Here is a 23,270-nt window from a genome sequence, read left to right on the forward strand (position 1 = left end):
CTCGCCCAAGCGCCCAGACAGCACTTGTGGCCAGCCCTTACACAGGCCCTGAAGGTGGGGTGAAGACAGAGGCTTTACTCCTTTCTGTGCCACAGTGCAGCTCCATAACTGCACGGGGTAATCTAGCTCTCAACATATTGAACTATGTATTTATTCAAGACAGTTTTGGTCTCTCCTCTCCATTCTTTTTTAACTATAGGCTTTAATGTGAGTGCTTCAGGGCTTCCCTTTAAGTACTGTTACCAGCAAGTGTGTTCTTAAGATCTTGTTATTACAGCAATCTCTTCTGACACTAACACCTTTGTGTCATCACTATTTGACATCCCTTCCTTTGAAAAAATAGTCCCGCCCTATTCTACACCCCCAACCAAGGAGTTCTTACTTTGCATGCCTGAGCAGCTAATCACACAGGCTAATGTTTAGAATAGATTGTATCTCGCTGCACTGCAGTTGTTATTTTTAATTTGTGCAGCTTGCCAAGCAACAATTTCAAAATTCACAACAATGTCTTTGACTGAAGTCAAAGGCCATGGCTACACTTACAGTTCTGCAAAGCTGGTAGTTACAGCTGTGTTCATACAGCTGTGTAGGGCCAGCGCTGCAGTGTGGCCACACTGACCGCTACCAGCGCTGCAGTGTGGCCACATTTGCAGCATTTGCAGTGCTGTTGGGAGTGGTGAATTGTGGGCAGCTATCCCAGCATTCAAGTGGCTGCAACGTGCTTTTCAAAAGAGGGGAGTGGGGTGGAATGTGACAGGGAGCGTGGGGGAGACAGAGAGAGTGGATTTTTGGAGTTGACACTGTTCTCAGCTCCCTGCCTTGCAAGTTCTAAGGACTGGAAGACACACAGTGCCTACCTTCAATCATTTTAAAAGTTCTGACCCCTTCCCCCACCCCTCTCTTATTCACTAAATGCAAATTATGTACTCCTAAATAGCCGTCAGACCAGATAAGCATCTGCTCAACACGGACTTCCCCCTCCCCCTCTGCCGTGTGAGCGTGCTGTTTCTCTCTTCAAGCAAACAGCTGTGAACATTCCAAAGTAATTCCCCTGCCTGCCTCCGCTCGCTCAGCAAACAGGAGCTGTGTTTGTTTTTTAAATAAGCAGTTTGGCTGAACTCCGAGCTCCCCCTTTCTTCCGGTTTGTTGTGGACAGGAATTCTGGGATACCTCCTTATACCCTGGAGGCCAATAAAAGCGCTGGTGGTGTCCACACTTGCTGACCAGCGCTGCATCACCAGTGCTGGAATTGCTACACCCGAGGCACGACCGGGTGTACAGCCTGCGCTGCAACCAGGGAGTTGCAGCGCTGGCTGTGCTTTGCAAATGTGGCCACATCCTGAGTTGCAGCGCTGTAACCCCCTCACCAGCGCTGCAACTCTCCAGTGTAGCCAAGCCCTGAAAGCTTTACCCTCAGTGACATACAGTTAACATAACAGCTAATTAAATAAACTTTAAAACCCTTGTTGCATTCACCTCTGATTGGTTTTCTTCTCTCCCTTCTGGCTAAGATCAAGTGCATATGATGATATGTCATCAGTCAGGGAACTATATTTTGTAGAAAATGTCAATGATTTAGAAAGGCTTTTCCATCCCTAATGACTATGATCACCTTTGTGCTTTAATGTTTTTGTCCTTTTCTATAAACTATCCTCAGTGAAGAGAATGAGGCAGTTGAGTTTGCACACCTCAGAGGACATTAATTAAATTTCAGTTAACCTGATGTTTCAGCTAACTGCAGTTCATTCAGCTGTATTTATGCTGCAGTAAACTTATACCACTGCTATAAGGACCATGCCAAGGACAGACAGTCTTTCCTTGATCTGAACTAAAGTAGAATTTTCTTCTTATTTCTGAGCATAATCCATAACACAAGCTATACTGAACAAGCTTTTAACTCCTACACTTCAGTCCATTTTACACCACTGTTCTATTCTGCTTCATCTCATGTTGACACTTACATGCTTTTTGCCACCGCAGAACACGGTGTCACTCATGGGACTGGTTGGAATATCTTCTGCCTGCTTGCAATACCTTTTGGTAAAGGCTTCATTGTCGTCCCGTGTCCCACTGATGAGTTGCTGAAGGGTTGGTATATTTTTTATCTGTAAGAGATGTAGCATTGAATTTCCATTCACTTGTTTGTTAAATCAAGTGCCTGGTGGTTCCCACCATCCTCCCCCCTGTGTTCTGCCACATAAATATATGGTCAATACCTACAATTCACATATGGGTGTGCCTGCTTTGGGAGACTGTTTGACAAAGGAACAGGTCTATAACTAAATTGTAATTTGTACACACACTGGTTGATCCACTGCTGCTCCACCCTGTCCATAGTATATCCATAATCTTGTGTGGTGGACATGCCATTCTCCACCATATGATGATTGCTAATATGGCACCTACAATTAAAGGTAATTACTGTAGCAGTGTATTAATAAAAGGCCTCATTAGGACAACTTCACCCCAACCCCCAAAATCCTGGCACTTTGCCAAAAGAACTCTTCTTCCAGGAAATTACAAATTGTAGGTTGCAGCATACATGGCATATGCCTGTCTCCATCTATGTAAAGAAAGACCAGAATGAACGTAACTTGAAGGAGTCAGTACAAGGATGGACTGATAAGTCTTACTTTAGCCGTGACTCCAGAGAAAGGCTGAACACTCAATGTTTGTTTAACCGTAACTTTGCTATAGTCCAGAATGTGGGAGTTCCAAGCAGCACATCTTTAAATTCCACTCCCCCATAAAAATTCTGACTGTGTGGGCAAAATGAAGAGATGAGGTAGGATTCCTCAGTATCTCCCATCCATCAGCCTCTGTTCTTCCAAGAAAATACAGTCTGTGAAACACATTTCATCAAGGGCATGGTGGGAAAATAGCAGTAGGAAAGAAAGAAAAGATCACTTTGGAATATATATTTGTTTGAAGAAACACTTTGGTGGAGTTTATTACCAAAGGACTAGTGAGAATACTCCTCCCTCAATGAGCCAACAACATTAGTGAGAATTATTTGCACACAGAGAGGGGATAAAATGACCTTAATAATCACAGGGATTTCCTGTACTACTAGTAGAAAGAATTACAAAAATGGCCATGGATGAAGATGAAATGGTGAGATAAATTTGAAAACAGACCTCATACTGAACAACAGGTTACACACCTGTGACAGGCTGGATCACAGAACCCCTCTTGGGAGCTGCCACCTGATGTGCCAAGACTACTTCTGCCTCTGCCTTCCCTGCCAGCTCGGGGCCCCAGCACCCTGTCCTGCTGAGCCAGACATTCCCATCTGCTCCAACAAAGACCCAGGGGCAGAATTATTTGCCCCAAAGCTGCACGTTTGCCTGAAAGAAACTAACAGAAGTGTTCTTGTATTTAACACTCAGATGCCCAACTCCCAGTGTTTGCTCCCCCAGGTATTAATACATACTCTGGGTCAATTAATAAGTAGAAAGTGATTTTATTAAATACAGAAAGTAGGATTTAAGTGGTTCCAAGTAGTAACAGACAGAACAAAGTAAGTCACCAAGCACAATAAAATAAAACACTCAAATCTATGTCTAATTAAACTGAATACAGATAATCTCACCCTCAGAGATGCTTCAGTAAGCTTTTTTCTCAGACTGGACACCTTCTAGGCCTGGGAACAATTCTTTCCCCTGGTACAGCTCTTGTACCAACTCAGGTGGTAGCTAGGCGATTCTTCATGATGGCTTCTTCCCCTTTGTTCTATTCTACCCCTTTATATATCTTTTGCATAAGGCGGGAATCTTTTGTTCCTCTCTAGGTTCCCACCACCTCCTTCTCAATAGAAAGACACCAGGTTAAAGATGGATTCCAGTTCAGGAGACATGATCACATGTCACTGCAAGACTTCATTGTCCACTTGCCAGCACACACGTATCCGGGAAGGCTTACAGATAAAACACAGCCATCTGCAGTCAATTGTCCTGGTTAATAGGAGTCATCAAGATTCCAAACCACCATTAATGGCCCACACTTTGCATAATTACAATAGGCCCTCAGAGTTATATTTCATATTTCTAGTTTCAGATACAAGAGTGATACATTTATACAAATAGGACGATCACACTCAGTAGATTATAAGCTTTGTAATGATACCTTACAAGAGACCTTTTACATGAAGCATATTCCAGTTACATTATATTCACTCATTAGCATATTTTTTATAAAATCATATAGACTGCAATGTCACAACACCATCTAAGCCATTATACTTCTCTACCGTGCTAAATACAAAACTATCATAAAGATGATGAGTAGGGCAATGTTAATACCAGTGCTAAGGTTAGAATAGCACATATATATAGGGACAAAATCAGAAACGCTGAGGCACAAAGTGAGTTACACCTATCAAGGGATATAAAAGGCAAGAAGAAGAAGTAGTTCTTTAAACTGATTATGAGCAAGAGAAAGATGAAGGCCAGTGAAGGTCCTCTACTTAGTGAGGAAGGAGAGCTAACAACAGATGACAACAAGAAGGCTGAGGTATTAGTGCCTATTCTGCTTCAGTCTTCATCAGTCAGCCTAATTTTGATGCCTGGAAAGATACTGGAACAAACTAACAAGATTAAAAATAATTTTTTTACTGCTTTATGTCATCAAAGCAAGGAGGCACGTCTGAGTATACATAGGGTTCAGACCTGTTGAGTAAGAAGTTGCCATTTTGACAGTCACTCTTCAGCGTAGAACTGCGGTTTAAGATCACTTTAAGAGATCTGGCAGAGAGAACACAAACAGTGTGATGGAGGAAAAAAAAGAAAGGTGGTAACCTGGTTTACAAAGATAAAAAGAAAATAGGAAACCACAGAGGGAATAACAGATGAGGCATTTGATAAAGATTAACAAACAGGCTACACAGTGAAGTGTAAGAACTGACGAACACTGCCTCTACCACTATCAGAAGGAAGACAAAGATCAGAACTAGAGATAATGCTAGGAAAAAGTAAGAGGGGGGCACAACAGCTCACAGAGATTAAAAGTAAATTTAGGGATCACAGCATGAATGCTAAGAGCCATACAATAGGGGTGAGGAAGAAGGTGTGAGTAAAAACTTCAACCAGAATTAGAAAATCTAGATTGCAATGATGACATCCAAAATAGAAGATCAACCAAAACTTCACCCAAATCAGCCAAAACTTCAGCAGAGGCTTGGGTTTTTCAGTTAGAGGGGCACTGGAATTCCTAATCTCCAGGAGCAGAGCTCTGACAACACAATCAAGAAAAATGTTATCTTTCTATATCCTTAATATAAAGTGCTGATGTACTTTAGCACCCTAAAACCTTTACCATTTATAGCCAATTATAAAATCCAGATATACTGTTTGGCAATCATATCACAGGGAGATTTCAAACTATAGAGACCTCATTCATCCATAAAACACAATAGGATGTGTGTTTAATGTGCAATGAAAGCACGGTTAGGGTGTGTAAAGAATGTCGGTATACTAACTCCTTCCTTATTGCTTTCCAATGCAGCGAAATGCAGCAATGATTTTCCAGTGAAACCAGATCGACAAGGAAACACTGGGGATGTGGTTGATCACACACAACTAGTATAGAACTAAAAGGAAGCACTGAAGTGATTAACCTATCTATATTTTCCATAATATATATGATATAATTTCAATGCATCCTATAAAAATAAACATCACAGATAATTTGTTTCATTTTCTAAACGACACACCAGGTCAGATCACTGGTGCATTAAGTCTGGCATTCTGACTGATACCTGCCAATTCCCGATGCTTTAGTGGAATATGAAAAGCCACCACGATGTAGAACATTGTACATGGGGGGAAATGTCCCCTTCTGCCTCCTGCTCTGAGAAGTACATGCCCTAAAGCAGGAACAGTTTTGTAAACACCTCACATAACAAGACAGCATGTGAAGTCTAAGCTATTCAAATAGTTGCGGCAACTCAGTGCGGCCCAGCTACCTAGAAAGTTTCAGCTTATAAAGCTCAGCCATTTGGGAGCTAGACGTGTACAAAACAAACCCTTACACATCTTTTTACAGAAAATAAACTAAATTGTTCCACACTCTCACAACTTCAAAACAGGAGAATGGATTTTGCTCAAACATTTCAAAAATACTGAGGGGTAGTGATTTGGCCCTTATGGAGGTGCATGGGAAGGGGCAAATGGAGGAGCTGCAGGAAACCTTCCCCAAACAGTTCACACAATGGCCAACACTTTTTCTCCTCAGCAAATTGCCCCAAAAGTCCCAGGAACAGTATGGGAGGGCCATAGCTCAGTCCCCTCTTTATCAGTAGGGGCTGAAGGAGGGCCAGCAGATGGACTGAGAGAGCAATAGGAGTAGCCTATTGGCTGGTACAGAGTGTGCACCAAGCACCCCCAGGAGAGCTTGTGAGCCATGTGCACTCCTGGTGTTCCCTGTTGAAGCAAGGTGGCTCCATGCAAACTAGCCCTTAGCTTTGGGCTGAAACTAAGGCTGGAGAAGTTCAGCCAAAAAAGAATTACTGAAAGAGTTACAAAAGGAGAAGATCCAGTGGCCATCTCAAAGTAACCTTAACTAGCTTCCACTGATCTAATAAAGTCAGTACTGTATCATGACAATTATCAGTCTTCTAATCATATTCCAATCACAAAACAGCCCTTAAAATTTTAATGACTAAGTATAATGAATTGCATACCCTGTTTGCAGCATCGATGGCAGTGTCAGACTGACTCCTCCTTTCCTTCCTCCGTTCCATGTCCTGCCCATAATCTGTAGTTAGGAGACTTTTGTCAGCTCTCATATCATTCTGGGACTTTGAGATTTCTAAAACGAATACAAGGAGAGAGGGTCAAATTTATAATGAACATTGTCAACAAATCTGGAGATGTATGAAGATAATCCTACGCCTTTCAGATCATTTAGATTACAGATCTACTATTGATCTCCTGAGAAAAAGAAACAGCTGGGAAAGCAAGTTCCTGTCCCATTTTGTGTAACTGCATTCTGCCTACCTAAATTCACAAATGCAATACCATTATGATCATTTATGGGAGTGCTACAGTGGAAATTAGGAAAATGGGGAGTCAATTAAAATGGATACAAAATATGGAAGAAAGTGGAAACATTTTATATTCAGGCCACACGCATGATTTTAAGGTGTGAGTACCCCCACTGACTTCAATAGGATTGCTCACTTGCTTAAACTTATGCATGTGCTTAAATTCCTGGTTAAATTAGGGCCTCAGTGTATTAAAGGTCCTTTTCCCAAGCAATTCAGATTGCAGTATAGGTAATGCAACAAAATATGGTAATACATCAATCCTTATGGGCTGTACACAATTAGCCAAATAAACCTGCCAGTGCACTTATAGAGCTTTAGTGCAACACTTCTTTGCTTCTTTCACCTTGAGGTGCAATCAGGAGGGCTTCTCTTTATTTCAGGGGAAGAAAGGAGAGGACATATTCATGATTCTTAAGATTAAAGATGGGCAGTCCCAGCAACAGACACAGTGTGTGTTATAAACACTATCTTACATAGCTCCTGATGAAGAGTCAATATTGCAGTACAAGTGGTGCAAAAAAGATCAACAGCCATCACATGTTTAATATATACTGGGGAAATAAATCTTTCTGTAGTGTATAACACTGGCTGCTGCAATGGAAAACTCACAAAGTCTGTTAAGATACTTGAGGACAATGGGACTCTGGGGTGTCTGACATTTAAAGCCATTGTGACATAGGTTTTGCTTTTAAGAGCAATCGATCCTCCTACATTTATTGAGCGCTGTGTACGCAGTGAACATGCCAGGTGACACATTCATAAAGAGGCTCAGTCCAGTTATCTCCTACAGTAAATGTAACTGGATTTTTTTTTTAATATATAGTGAATTCAGCACTCATAAAAAGGGCCAGAGTGACAGACCTAATGGGCTGAATGGGTTTATAATAGATTCAGCACCAGCACAGGCTTGCCCCACACTGCTCTAACAATGGGATTGTTGGAGGGATCATTTCTAAAGTCAAATTAGTTCAATTTTCACATCCATTCTTTCTTTGGCATCTCTGCTGAGACAATCAATAAGGGTGCCAATTATCGCCAGTTGCGGATTGTGCTGTGAACTAGACCAAGACCAGCAACTCATTTCACATACGGAATCCAACAACTAGAAGGTTATACAACTTTCTCTCTTTGCCACAGAGAATCAGCTGAAACTAGCACCCTAAAAGGGAAAGGCTTTATAGCCATCCAATCTGTGGAAACTAAGGCTTTGTATCCTACACTCAAATCCTTTGGCTCCAGATGTGCTGTCAAATATGCACACACGAGTCCCATTGGCTTAAACGGGAGTGTCTGAGGGCACAGCCAGGCTCTTCGTTTTTACTTCTTGCAAAATACAGGAGTTGTGTATGCTCAGTACTGCTGCAAACAAGCCTACTTTTATTTAGATGCCAAAATATGGATGTAGGAAGCTAACTTTAGGTACTCATGACTCAAAATTTTGGCCCACATATTTATCACTGGCCTTGAAGGAAACTACTAAGGGGCACAGTGTCAAGAAGAGGTGGCTTTCTGGTCCAACAGGGGGCAGTGGTGAGTTACAGCTCTTAGCTACAGTGACTCCTAGCTAGCCAATCCTTCCTTCTAGGGAACACCCCTTTCTTCCCTGGCCTCGCTTCCTCCATGCTCTGCCCTGATCAGCAAGGAAAAGTCAAGCTTCCGCACATAGTATTTGGGTTACATGCTGGCTTAAGGTGAGTGATCATGTCTTTCTTTGGTAGCTGACTTCACAGATAACAACAGCCTACTATACGTTCTTACAGCTAAAGAGATTCCTGCCCTAGTTCAAATTGTAGCAGCTTGTGCTTTTGTTGTTGTATATTCCAGGTTCAATCCACACTAACAATCATAGTGTCTATATATATACAGGCTGTTATGCTTCTCAGTGTTCTTGGGTCACATGGGCAAACTGGATTACATTTGGTGAGAACAAGCAGAGGGGACTGGCTAGGGAGGAGGGAGAAGTCTCATTAGAAAGGATTCAGAGTGGTAGCCTTGTTAGTCTGTATCAGCAAAAACAATGAGGACTCCTCATTAGAAAGGAGTGGTTAAGAAGAAAGACGACAGAGAGGAGGGAAGAGACTAGTGCCAAGTTACTCAGATCTAGTCTCATTTTATAATCCTTGGGATAAGGATACTACTCTAGCCATGAGGGACAACATTTACAACTGCCCCAGTCTCTGCAGCAGGCAGCAGATTAGTAAAAATATATGCTAATTGTGGGGTCTCTGGTCTTCATAAGGGTCAGAGCTTGTTCTCTTCTGGCTACTGCTCCCTTTTGTTATGCACATAGGGCCAAAGTCTGCCCTCCAGTAGGTGCAGGTTGTTCCATATATGTATCCAAAGCCTAAACTTGCCCTCTAAAGTTACTGAAGAACAGAATAGCAATAAGTGAAAGAGGAAAATGAGGAGGACAAAGGATATCAGGATTAAAGATGAACTGACAGGTGAGGATGACTTTTAAAAACACATACACTGACAGGAAGTTAGAATGAGGGAGAAAGAGAAGGGAGAGGTTTTTTAAAAAAAAACTGATAGGAAAGAGAAAGACAATACTAAAACCTTCCTTCTGAGAGTGATCAAAGAAGGGCAATCTGTGACAAGTTCACTTGGGAAAGATGGATAATACAGCCATTACCACAATAGAAAGTTGGCATATTCCACACCACAATAGTTGAGTTTGTTGTAGTATTTTCAGGTTTTATCAGCACATATCTGAACTATTACAGTTGTTTAAAAAAAAACAAAACACCTTAATATATAGTCTTTTTGTGACTTAGCAAGAAAAGAGAGTGCTCAGCTTGTTAAATAATTAGAGGCAATTCTGATGGAAAATTAGACATGCCTTGTAACTATTTGTTGGTCCTAGCAGCAGTCACTAACAGACCCTTCACATGTAACCACTTGTGGCTCAAATTTAAATGGCAAAGCACTGAAGGACACTTACTTTTCATATGTGTGGCAAGAGACAGAAACAAGTTTTCCACAGACTTATTAAAGCTTTTAGATTGGCTGATTTCCTGCAATTGAGAGAAAAAAATATTAAGGGAGAAAACAAAGAACTGTGTTTTCAAAGCTTCCCATGTCACACGCCTTTAGAAATTGCAAAAACAGCATGTGTGTAAGATTGCACAGAGCTATCATTTCTGTAGCATTTATAAGCACATATTTTTGCACTACATGTAAATATTAGCACCAAAGTGTTTGGCTGGGGAATGAGGTGGCTCTTTCAACTGAGTTCTTTTGCAACTACCAGCAGAAAACTCTGCAGGCAATTTCCAAATTGCTTTCATAAATCTAAACAAATGACATAGCTAATTAATTTTTTATAATATTGTTTGCATTTAAATTAAGGTAAGAAAGAGTCTTATTAATCTTAGAGCTGCTGTAATGCTTCTGGCAGTCCGGATTCAGAGGATCCTCACAAGGATTGGAAGTAGAGCTAGTCAGAATTTTTCATCAAAATCAATGGGATTTAAGCATGTGTATAAAATTAAACATGTGCTTAAGTACTCTCCTGAGCAGGGAAGGGCTGCTGAATTAGGGCACCAGGACCCAATCCAGAGCCCTATGAAGTCAATGGTAGTCTTCCAATTGATTTCAATGGATTTTGGATCTGGTCCTAATAAACCACCTGCTAGAAACTGTGATGAAATTGCAAACATCAAAATCATTCTGCTCTTTGCTCATTTATACAAACAACACATGCAAAGTTTTCATTACAAATGGCTACATAATGTGCACTAAAAAATTGGTGACTAATCTAATATGTCCCTAAGAGACCAACTCCTCAGAAAAAGGAACAAGACAAAGGAAATAAAAGCATAATTTATATTGCAACAAACTCCTAAACAATATTATGAGTTGTTGCTATGTGCTACACTTCTGTGGCTGGCCGTTTCCACTGAAAGAGCTTTTAGATATCTGCATATATAAACATTACCATTGCGGTGTTTCTCCCGGTGGTTTCAGTGAAAGGAGGGGGAGTAGGAGGAACCACAGAAATTTTACTAGGAAGTTAGGAGAAAAGAAACAATTAACGTATTTTTCACAAGACTCTAATATTTACAGCTTTCCCAATCTCTTTCTTCGTTTCTCCTCTTTCCTCAAAGGAGCCACCTCTCTCCTGCAACCTAAAGATCTTGGGTGAGTCTGTACTACGCTTCTTACAGTTTCAGCAAAGAACTTGCAGCAACAGGAGTGGGGGCTAAAGTGGCTTTGCACCCTCCTGATACTCAGCTGCTCCAGCCAGTATAATTTAGACAGACCTGAGGGCCTATTTAAGTCACTGTAGCCTCCTTGGGCTGCTCTATGATCACCAGTGCATACTGTATCCCTGCCTCCACCCAGACACACCCCTGCTGACTCCATCATGCATGCATCTTCCTGCCATCTATGCCACAGGTTGTGAGAGGATCCTAAGAAATCAGCCTTATGGCCATCTTCCATGGTTCCTGTGCAGGAGAGATCCACCCCTGGCTGGAATTGGGGCTTTTAGAATTTTGGACTTTTATTCCAGCCCAGCCCCTTCATGCAGCATAAAGAGGCCAGACCAGGAGCAATTATCTGCCCCTTGATCCTGTACTCCCAACACAATCAAAACCCCCAATGCAGACAATGCACTTCCCTTGTGCTTCTACTCCGGGGTCGGCAACCTATGGCACATTTGCCAAAGGTGGAACGCAAGCCGATTTTTGATGGCACGTGCTGCTCTGGGGTTCCGGCTGCTGCCCTGTTGCCAGCCGGGGTCCCGGCCGCTGGCCCCCCTCAGCCTGCTACCGGCCTGGGGTTCTGCTCACCGAGGCCTGCAGGAGACTGAGCGGGGCTGGCAGCTGGGACCCAACTGTCAAGGGGCCGGCAGCCGGAACCCTAGACCAGCAGCAGGCTGAGTGCTATTGGCACCCCACACTGGCAGCAGACTGAGCCACTCAGCCCTCCGCTGGCTCTGCGCAGCCTGCCACCGGCCCACTCAGCCCGCTGCTGGCTGAGTAAATGGAACCCCAGACCGGCAGCGGGCTGAGCAGGACCAGCGGCTGGACCCCAGACCAGCCAGCGGGCTGAGCGGGGTTGGTGGCTGGAACCCCAGACAACGATCCCAGGGAAGGATCACAATAAATTGATAAGATCTGCATTTTAATTTTATTTTAAATGAAGCTTGTTAAATATTTTTAAAACCTTATTTACTTTAAACATAACAATAGTTTATTTATATAATATAGACAGAGAGAGAGAGAGAGAGAGAGAGAGAGAGAGAGAGAGAGACCTTCTACAAATGTTAAGGTATGGAAAACCTTAAATTACAGTGAATTTGGCACACCACTTCTGAAAGGTTGCCAATCCCTGTTCTACTCTGTTCTATCTAGGTACTTATATGGTCATCCTCACCATTGTATCTGACCTTCCACGGGTTCTCTGGTGATGCACCTATGCCCCACCAGAAAGCCTCAGTTTGCCCTATGATTTGTATCTATTCTTATTTACTCATTTTTAAAGGAACAAGATTCCTTTAACAGAATATATACTGCATACACTTAGGTGCACCTTGACAAACAGGGACCTTCCTGTCTTACATTTACTTAAAAAATAACAATAGGCAAAATCTCCAGTCAGTTTACTGCATGTTTGTACCACTACTATTTTTTCTGCAATGATTTTCAACCCAGATCATTTAAATAGAGCCTGTAAATGTGAAAAGCACTGGAGAAAAAGATCACAGCAAAATACCGTATGCTTCCCTGAATTTCCAATAAATTAAAGCAAGGAAACTGTTCAACTAAAAGTAGGATTCTTTCTACTGTACTCCAACCTCTTTCTATAGAATGCACAAAGCCAAAAAGAGTGGCAATCCTTTTATAGTACTACTAATTGCATTCCAAACTTTTTTAAATCTTGAGATTTGCCATCTTGGTAATCAGAAAACTTAAGCAGCAAGCTGTTTTGTATTAGAAAATAAGTTCATTGTATTGTAGTCTCAGTGCCCTAGGACAATTTGTCCTTCTACAAGTCTTACCTCAGTTTTTGATAAGATTTCAAGAGCTTTGCGCCAGCTGTTTCGTGTCTACCTATGAAGCAAGAAAATAATGTAAAGGTCATTTTGTAGCAATAATAATAATTAGCACTTAGATAACACTTTTCAGAATCAAAGTGCTTTCAGACTAAATATAAATATAGACTAAATATATAAAAGCTCCTGAGGATGTAAATCACTATAGATGAAATTAAACCCTGTGCAACAGGCCACCACAAGCCCTAAGCACCATTTAAATCCCACCTAAGCCAAAAACTGTTTTATTAGCTTACCTCACCCTCTCTTCAGAGGTAGTTTGGCAAGACTAAAGATGTTAATCACAGAAGTGTAGGACTGTAAGGGGCCTCAAGATGTCATCTAGTCCAGTTTCCTGCACTCAAGGAAGGACTGTGTAATAACTAGACCATTCCTGACAGGTGATCGTCTAATCTGTTCTTTAAACCCTCCAATGGCGTAGATTCCACAATCTCTGTAGGCAATTTGTTCCATTGCTTAATTACCCAGACAAGAAGTTTTTCCTAATGCCAAACCTAAACCTCTCTTGGTGCAATTTAAGCCCAGGGCTTCTTGTTCTATCCTCAGAGGTTAACAAGAACAATTTTTCTCCTTCCTCCTTGTAACAACCTTTTATGTACTTGGAAACTGTTATCATGTCTTCTCTCAATCTTCTCTTCTCCAGACTAACCAAACCCAAGTTTTTCAATCTTCCCTCACAAGTCATGTTTTCTAGACCTTTAATCATTTTTGTTGCTCTTCTCTGAACTTTCTCCAATTTGTCTAGATCTTTTCTGAAATGTTGGGCCCAGAACTGGACACAATATTCCAATTGAGGCCTTATCAGCACAAAGTAGTGTGGAATAATTAATTCTCATGCCTTGCTTACAACACTCCTGCTAATACATCCCAGAATGATGTTTGCTTTTTTGCAACTGTGACACTGTTGACTCATATTTAGCTTGTGATCCACTACAACTCCCAGATCCCTTTCCATGGTACTCCTTCCTAGGCAGTTATTTCCCATTTTGTACATGTGCAATTGATTGTTTCTTCCTAAATACATTTGTCCTTATTAAATTTCAGCCTATTTACTTCAGGACATTTCTCCAGTTTGTCCAGATCATTTTGAATATTCATCCTATCCTGCAAAGCATTTGCAACCCATCCCAGCTTGATATCATCCGCAAATTTTATAAGTGTATGCTCTATGCCCATTATCTAAATCATTTATGAAGATATTGAACTGAACCAGACCCCAGACTGACCCCTGCAGGACCCCACTTGAGATGCATTTCCAGCTTGACTGAGAAAAACTGCTCATAAATACAGAAAAGTAATCTTATCTTATTCCCAGATACTGGGCCTATCTATCTAAGATACTTATATGGTCCCCATCACCATAGTATCTGAGTACTTCACAACATTTTAATGTATTTATCCTCACACTCTTGCATGGTAGGGAGGTACTATTATCCCCATTTTAAGGATGGGGAACTGAGGGCAGGTCTACACTTAAAATGCAGGATCAGCGCTTAAGTGAAGATGCTCCTTCACCAATGGGAGAGAGCTCTCTCATCAGTGTAATTAATCCACCTCTCCGAGAGGCACTAGTTATGTCACACCTCTAAGCAATGGAGTTATATTGACATAGGTCTATAGTGTAGAACTTGCCTGAGGTACAGATCTAAGTGACTTGCCAAAGGTCACACAGGAAGTCTGTGGCAGAGCAGGGAATTGAACCAGTCTCCAAGTCCGAGGCTAACCACTACTAAACCATCCTTCCTCTCTAGGGTGCTAAGTGGACATAAATGGGACCTGATTAGTGCATAGGCCTTGTGCTGACCAATGCACAGAAGTAAATATGACCTATAAAACATAAGCACTGTGAAAAGTAGTGCAAATGAACATGCAGAAAAGTAATACCCATGAAAGCACTTTCAATGTGATTTTGAAAAGGTCTTTTCATTTTTCACACAATACATTTGAACAATTATGAATATATACCAATGACTCACAAACAAAAAAGAGACTGTGTATAAAGCTTGGGTCATCCAATCAGGGAGCAGAAACAATGCCACATGACTTAGATGACCAATCATAAGGCATTAAGAACAACAATCATACATGCTTTATCAATCATGAACAATTAGAGTAATAAAAATCACAAACAGACAAAAGTTGTAAACTAAATTCATTTAATAAATGGAAAATAACAAGTAACTGGCTCATTGCTAAGTCACTGTTAGCAATGTCAGCATGCCGCTAGTAATATTGCTTTAAGAGCAATGTGGGTATTGTGGTCTGTTGCAGAAGACATCATTAACTATAACAATAGAGGAGGTCACACCTTTTAACAGTTGGGTTTGGTGGTAATAATAATTTTTTCTAAATGTTATAAAGTTTACCAAGGGTCCTGAATTTGATGCTCAGTTGACTGTAAAGACAATTTACAGTGAGTAATGTCCGGTATCTTGGTTTATTGCAGCTTTAAATGCCTCTTTAGCCTATTACAGTAGAACTTCAGAGTTAAGAACACCGGAGTTACAACCTGACCAGTCACCCACACACTTCATTTGGAACGGAAATACACAATCAGGCAGCAACAGAGACAAAAAAACAAATACAGTACAGTACTGCGTTAGACATAACCTACTCAAAAAAATAAAGGGAAAGTTTTAAATAAAAGATTTGACAAAGTAAAGAAACTGTTTCTGTGCTTGTGGCACCTTAGAGACTAACAAATTTATTTGAGCATAAGCTTTTGTGGGCTAAAACCCATTTCACTGGATGCATGCAGTGGAAGATACAGTAGGAATATATATGTTCTCTGTGTATATATATTTTCCTACTGTATATTCCACTGCATGCATCCGATGAAGTGGGTTTTAGCTCATGAAAGCTTATGCTCAAATAAATTTGTTAGTCTCTAAGGTGCCACAAATACTCCTCGTTCTTTTTGCTGATACAGACTAACATGGCTACAGCTCTGAAACCTGTTTCTGTGCTTGTTTCATTTAAATTAAGATGGTTAAAAGCAATGTTTTAGTCCTGCATAGTAAAGTTTCAAAGCTGTATTGAGTCAACGTTCAGTTGTAAACTTTTGAAAGAACAACCGTAATGTTTTGTTCAGAATAACAAACATTTCAGAGCTACAAACAACCTCCATTCCCGAGGCGTTTGTAACTCTGAGGTTCTACTGTAATTTACTATTTAGTAAAAGCAGCTAATTGTTTTTATGAAGGTTAGTTGTTTAAGTTGCTAAAATATTGACAGGAGAAGTGGCATACCAGTATAGCATTTCATTTTTTTAAAGCCTATAACACGGAAAGAATAAAAACGTTAGCCATAATATATGCTATGTGTGTTGCATTTTATGCATCCGAAGAAGTGAGCTGTAGCCCACGAAAGCTTATGCTAAAATAAATTTGTTAGTCTCTAAATTGCCACAAGTACTCCTGTTCTTTTTGCGGATACAGACTAACACGGCTGCTACTCTGAATTCTGTCATAGTATATGCTAGTAAATTAACTTTATATAGTGAACAGCTAATCTTGCATTACGCTATCAAGCCAAAAGAGGGCTCTGTTCCTACACTCTTGGAGGATGCATAACTAAGCACAACGAAGTGTTGCAGTTATCTATCCACAGAGACCTGATCCTGAAGGGTGATGAATGTCATCAACCACGGTTTACTGCATTGGGAATTGAGAGCACTCAGCACGCTGTAGGACCAGGCCCAATGTCTGAGAAAAAATGATTACTCACTTCTCGTAACTTGTTCTTTGAGAAGTGTTGTTCATGTCCATGCCAATCAGGTGTGTGCGCGTGCACGTGCATGTTGGCTGGAAGATTTTTCCCCTAGCAGCATCCATCGGGTCAGCCTCGGCGCCCCCTGGAGTTGCACCCTCAAGGTGCTTAATATATATCCCTGCCAACCTGCCACCCCTTCAGTTCCTTCTTGCCGGCTACTCCAACCGAAGGGTAGGAGGTTGGTTATTGGAATGGACATGAACAACAGATCTCGAAGAACAACAGTTACGAGAAGTGAGTAACCGTTTTTTCTTCTTCAAGTGCTTGTTCATGTCCATTTCAATCAGGTGACTCTCAAGCCAAATTCAGAAGGAGGGATTGGAGCTGTCCACTGATTGGAGTACTGCTCTTCTGAAGGCTGTATTGTCTCTGACCTGGCAGGTGACTGCATAGTGTGCGGCGAAAGTGTGTATGCAGGGCCGTCCTTAGGCATAGGCAGAATAGGCAACGGTGTAGGGCCTCACACTGCCTGGGGGCACCACTCTGCAGGCAGCCCAGACAGTGTAGAAGCAGGGCTGCTGGGTCCTAGAGAGAGCCGAATGCAGCACAGTCTGAGGGACGGGATTGGCTGCTGGGGTCTCTGGGAAGGGGAGGGGGTGGGGGTTGGGAAAGGAGCTCACTTGTGAGTGTGACTCTTTCCCCCCGGCTGAGGTCAGGTGAGGCAGGCTCTGTGGCTCTGGAACCAGTATCCTTTGTTGTCTCCCATAACATCCATTCTTCTCCCCCCTGCCCCACGGAGCACCCCCTCCTTTCTCCCTCCTCCCCAGGAGCACCCATTTCTCTCTCCTCCCTCCCCTCCGTCAGGGCTGGGTTGGGTGAGGTGCTGGGGGTAGGTGGGGGGGGAGGGGAGGCTGGCTGCTTGCTGAGGAATGAAAGTGAAAGTAACTCACTTCCTCGGCAGGCAGCCAGGATTGGAATGTCACACAGGGTTTGGATGGGGTTAGCCAGATGTGTGACAAATCGGGATTGGGGTAGGGTGAGCAGATATCCCTATTTTATAGGGACAGTCCCAATTTTGGGGTCTTTTTCTTATATAGGCTCCTTTTACCCCCCCACTCCCCCCCCCCATCCCTGTCCTGATTTTACACACTTTCTGTCTGGTCACTCTAGGTGGGGGTAATTGGTGCCTATATAAGACAAAGCCCCAAATATCGGGACTGGCCCTATATAATCAGGACATCTGGATCTGGCCACCCTAGCTGGGGAGCGCCTCTCCCCCGGGCTGGCAGCTGCCAGCGATCCATCTCATCCGGGGGGAGCTGCACAGGGCAGGATGAGCTGCTGTGGCTCCAATGGGTGCCCTGTCCCTGAGATCAGATGCTGTGCTAACTTCACCATGGTCCATAAGGCTGGTGGTGGTGCCCATTGGCGTGTGATTGGACCTGAAAGTTTGCTGCTGCTGTTGCCACTCTGCACCCCGAGAGGTGGATTTTGGGGTCCTCCAGTTTTCCACCTATCTCCTCCTCTACTGCAGCTGTTGGACCAGCGGGCTGGGGGGTGAGCCAAGCATGAAAGCAGTACTGTGTTGCCATTTAGATTGTCATTTAACAACTTTGTTTGCCAAAAATTCTTGCTAACAATCCTGAATCCAATTCCAATATTATTTAAAAAAAAATCAATATCTTAGCCAAAAACAGAAAATTAAGTTGTTGACAATTATTAGTGACAGGTTTGGTTTGAGGCAGGGAGTGGGCCAGTTTTCATCAGAGAAACAAAAAATGTTGACTGACTTTCCGATAGCCTGTTACTCCTGATAAGAGCCCTCCAACAACTGTAATATGCTCATCTCCTTACTAGTGTATAAAGCAGGGGTCGGAAACCTACGGCACACCTGTCAAAGGTGGCAGGTGAGCTGATTTTTGATGGTATGCAGCAGCAGGCTGAGCGGCTCAGCCCATCACTGCTCTGGGGTTCCGGCTGCTGCCCTATTGCCAGCTGGGATACCAGCCATCGGCCCCACTTAGCACCTGCTGCTGGCCTGGGGACCCCCAAGGAACCCCAGGCTGGCAGTGGGCTGAGCAGGCCAGCTGAACCACTCAACCTGCTGTCAGCCTGGGGTTCCATTCACTCAGCTGGCAGCGGGCTGAGTGGGCTGGTGGCGGGCTGAGCAGGGCCAATGGGGGGTTGAGTGGCTCAGTCTGCTGCCAGTCTGGGGTGCCAGCAGCACTCAGCCTACTGCTACTCCAGGGTTCCGGCTGCCGGCCCCTTACCAGTCAGGAGCTCAGCCGCCAGCCCCACTCTGCCTCCTGCCAGCCTGAGTGAGCAGAATCCCAGGCTGGTAGCGGGCTGAGGGGGGATTGGCGGCCGGGATCCTGGCTGGCAGGAGTTGGTGGTCAGAACACCAGACCAGCAGCGGGCTGAACAGGGCCTGGGATCCTTGTCTAGGGTTCCAGCCACCAGCCCGCTGCCGGTTTGGGGTTTCATTTACTCAGTTGGCAGTGGCCTGAGCAGGACCGGTGGCCAAGACCTCAGATAATAACAATCGTTTATTTATATAATATAGACATAGAGACAAACCTTCTACAAACATTAAAATGTATTACTGGCACGAGAAACCTTAAATTACAGTGAACTTGGCACACCACTTCTGAAAGGTTGCCGACCCGATCCCTGGTATAGAGTGACCATATGTTGTACTAAGATTCTCCTGCTTTTTTTTTTTCCCTGTGAGTCAGTATAACTTTTGCCAGCACAGAAGTTGGGCAGCCAATGTTTTACGTTTTCACAATGTTTTCTCCAACTTTCATAAAGTAAATACATAGTTAATATGAGTTAAAAAGGCCAGGGACTCTTCTTTGTGAAGAATCTGTACAGCAGATCATGCCCATAGACGATCCAGAAAAGAAATTTGAGGTTGAATTTTTTAATGTTGTGATGGATAAAGCAGTATCTGCTGTTGATGAAAGGTTTAATTAATACCTTGCAAGTACACCATGAACAGTTTGGAATTTTTGTATGACATAACTAAATTCAACGAAATAGGAAAACAAGAGCAACTAATGACAAAGTGCAAGAACCTAGAGAGCCTCCTGAAGCACAGTGATAGTTTTGATTTAAATGGACTTGAACTGTACGAAGAATTGAGTACACTGTCATCAATGTTGCCACATGCAAAATCGGTGATGGACATTGTACAGTTTATTCATACCCGTAAACTTGTTGACATATATCCTAATGTGTACATTGCCACTCGTATTCTACTGACAATTCCTTTAACGGTAGCGTCAGGAGAACAGCGTTTCTCAAAACTAAAGCTCATTAAAAACTATCTCCGCTCTACAATGAGTCAGGAACGCTTAACTGGTCTTGCTATTCTTGCAATCGAACAAGACACGACTTTGTCTTTGTCATACGATGACATTATTACTGATTTTGCAGCCAAAAAAGCCAGAAAGATTGCTTTTAATTAAAAACAAATCTTTGTTTCAATACCTCTTCATATAAATTTCCAATAAAATTTTGATAAATTAAAAAAAAATTGCATCATTCTGTCATCAGAATTTTTTCTATAGTGCTGCTTCTTTAGTGCTAGTCCATCAGCATTACAGTGTGCTTAATTAAATTAAACTGGTTTTAATAACGTGAATGTGGCAAGTTTTCCAATACTGTAAGCTTATGTTTGTGTTGCTAAGAGCAGATCAGGCACAGGGGCACCAGTTTAATAATCTCGCCTAGGGCACCATCAATCCTAAGGCTGGCCCTGTGTGTATGGCTGCTCTGCAGATTCCCTGGGCGGGAACTTGAGCCAGGCACACCATCTATGAAATCTGTGCCCTGGTACAGTGCACTGTGATTGAAGGCATGGGAACCCCTGCCAGGCTGTAGCACTTGCTGATACAGGCCACGATCCATGATGAAATGGGCTGCGGCGAAACCACCTGGTCTTTCATCCTGTCCGCAACTGCCACGAAGAGCTGGACCGACTTCTTGAATGGCTTCGTTCTCTTGATGCAGAAAGTGAGAGCTCTGCGGACATCCAGAGTGTGGAGTCTCTGCTCCCTGTTGTTAGAATGAGGTTTAGGGTAGAAAACTGGAAGGAAAATATCCTGATTGATGTGGAACTGCGACACAACCTTCAGGAGGAAAGAAGGGTGAGGCAGGGTCACGATCCTGTCCAAGCTGTCCTTGGCTGGTTGATAGACAGATGCTAGCCACATCTGTAGTGGCCGAAGCCTGAGTCTGCCGTGTCATATCACATATGTACAAGCTGCCATGTGCCCGAGCTTTGATCAGCCAGTCACTGAGGTACAGAAATACCTGTACCTGATGTCTCTGCAGAAAAGCAGCAACAACTGCCATGCATTTGGTGAATACTCGAGGTGATGCTGACAGGACGAATGGGAGGACAGTAAACTGGTAGTGGGAACCACTGACCACAAACTTGAGGAACTTCCTGTGGTTCTGAGCGACTGCGATGTGAAAATATGTGTCCCTCAAGCCGAGGGCAGCATACCAGTCTGCTGGATCTAGTGAAGGGATGATGGAGGCCAGAGAGACTTGTCGAGCTCATGCAGATCCAGGATAGGCCTGAAGCTGCCTTTGACTTTCGGTATTAGGAAATACCAGGCATAGAAGCCCTCACCCCTGCGCTCCAGAGGAACCTCCTCCACTGCCCCTAGTGATAGGAGTGACTGCACTTCCTGAATGAGAAGTTGCTCGTAATAAGGGTCCCTGAAGAGGGACAGGGAAGGAGGGTGGAAGGGCAGGAGGGCACAGAATTGGATGGAGTACCCCCTCTCCACCCAGTGAAGCACCCAGTGGTCTGAGGGGATATGGGACCATGCACAGTAGAAAGGAGATAGACGGGAGGAAAAGGTAAAGCGGGTTAGATCCAGTCTGTGATCGGTGTGCCATCCTCAACCGCACCTTCAAAAGGCTGGTTTAGGGCCAGAGGCCGGTTTGGGCTGGCCAGAGCCCTAAGTTGAGGAAGGGTGTTGCCTCCTCCTGCCACTCCTGTTCTTCCTCCAAGAACCGTCCTGTCGGCTCTGCTGCTGGAACCTTTGAGGAGGTTGTGGGCAGAAGTGTCTCTGCTGCATGGCGGGGGTGTTCAGGCCCAAGGATTTGAGGGTGGCTCAGGAGTCTTTCAGGCTGTGCAGCTACTTGTTTGTCTTTTCAGAAAACAGAGTCTCGCCCTCAAATGGGAGATCCTGAATGGTTTGCTGGACCTCGTAGGGTAACCCTGAGAGTTGGAACCAAGCACTGCGCCACATAGCTACCTCCGTCACCATCACTCTTGTGGCAGCATCTGCAGCGTCTAATACAGCCTGCAGGGAAGCCTGGGAGACTAGCTTTCCTTCCTCTACCAAGGCTGTGAACTCCGCTTGTGAATCTGAAGGGATGAGTTCCATGAACTTTGTCATTGCTGCACAGGTGTTGTACGAGTACCCGCTCACAATGGCCATTGGTTAGCAATACGGAGCTGCAAACCACCTGTCGAGTGGTTTGCAGCTCCAAATTTCTACCCACAAGGTCTAGGTGTTTAGCATCCCTGTTCTTTGGGGAGGGTCCTTGGAAGCCCTGTCTCTCATGCTGGTTAGCCACATCAACCACCAGGGAGTCAGGAGACGGGTGAGAGTATCAATGCTCGAACCCTCTGGAGGGAACAAAATACTGCCACTCGTTGCGTTTGGCAGTAGGAGGCAGGGATGCTGGCATCTGCCACAGGGTCTTAGTGGTGTCCACAATGGTCTTTATAAGTGGCAAGGCTATACGTGACAGTCCCGAGGGTGCTAGGACGTCCACCATGGGATCAGCCTCCTCCACCACCTCCTCAGCCTTGATGCCCAGACCTTGGGGGGCCCTACGCAGCAACTGCTGTAGCACTCTGTTGTCCTCTGATGCAGGGGCTATGGCTGTCCCCACCAATGCTTCATCCAGTGATGAAGAGGAGGAAGCATGTGCCAAGAGTGGAAGCTCCCTACCATCTACCCTTGAGTGGTCATGTGACTCTCATGGCAGCATTGGAGGTAGTGGTGCCATCGACGGTGCCGGGGTTGTGGATGTCGAAGACACATCAGCGCTGCCATCATCCCAACTGGAGGGAGCTACATCTCCTCCACCTGCGCCTGTAGCCAGACAGAGCACCAAAGCATGGATGCTTTTACCCAGATTCTGGTGTGGGCTTGCAAAGACTGTAATTTGCAATTTCCACTTACTGATATCCAGGCTGGGGGTGGCATCCAATGTGAAAGGTGCCTACTGGTGGAATCTCTCAGGCAGCAGGTGGGAGAGCTACAGGAGGAGGTGGCCTGGCTGAGGAACATCTATGTCCATGAGCAATTCCTGGACAGTATCCATGTGGAGACAGCTGATGGTGCTGTCCCAGTTGACGGGACTACTGACACTGCAGTGGAAGAGGAGATGCCTCAGGGTGTACCTGACACACCAGTGGAG

General features: G+C 43.8%; 1 protein-coding gene across 3 annotated transcripts in view; it reads right to left on the reverse strand.

The window, feature by feature from the left end:
• Positions 1-23,270, reverse strand: part of SYTL3 (synaptotagmin like 3) — a 76,989-nt gene that overhangs the window by 16,073 nt on the left and 37,646 nt on the right. For all 3 annotated transcript variants that reach the window (XM_050949638.1, XM_050949639.1, XM_050949640.1), the window contains 5 exons: positions 13,053-13,104; positions 10,986-11,052; positions 9,990-10,062; positions 6,680-6,807; positions 1,962-2,105 (listed from right to left, as the gene is read on the reverse strand). In XM_050949638.1, the coding sequence (XP_050805595.1) occupies positions 1,962-2,105; positions 6,680-6,807; positions 9,990-10,062; positions 10,986-11,052; positions 13,053-13,104 (464 nt within the window). The remainder of the gene's footprint in view (positions 1-1,961; positions 2,106-6,679; positions 6,808-9,989; positions 10,063-10,985; positions 11,053-13,052; positions 13,105-23,270) is intronic.

This window comes from Gopherus flavomarginatus, chromosome 4 (genome assembly GCF_025201925.1).
Source record: "Gopherus flavomarginatus isolate rGopFla2 chromosome 4, rGopFla2.mat.asm, whole genome shotgun sequence".
Taxonomy (NCBI): domain Eukaryota; kingdom Metazoa; phylum Chordata; order Testudines; family Testudinidae; genus Gopherus; species Gopherus flavomarginatus.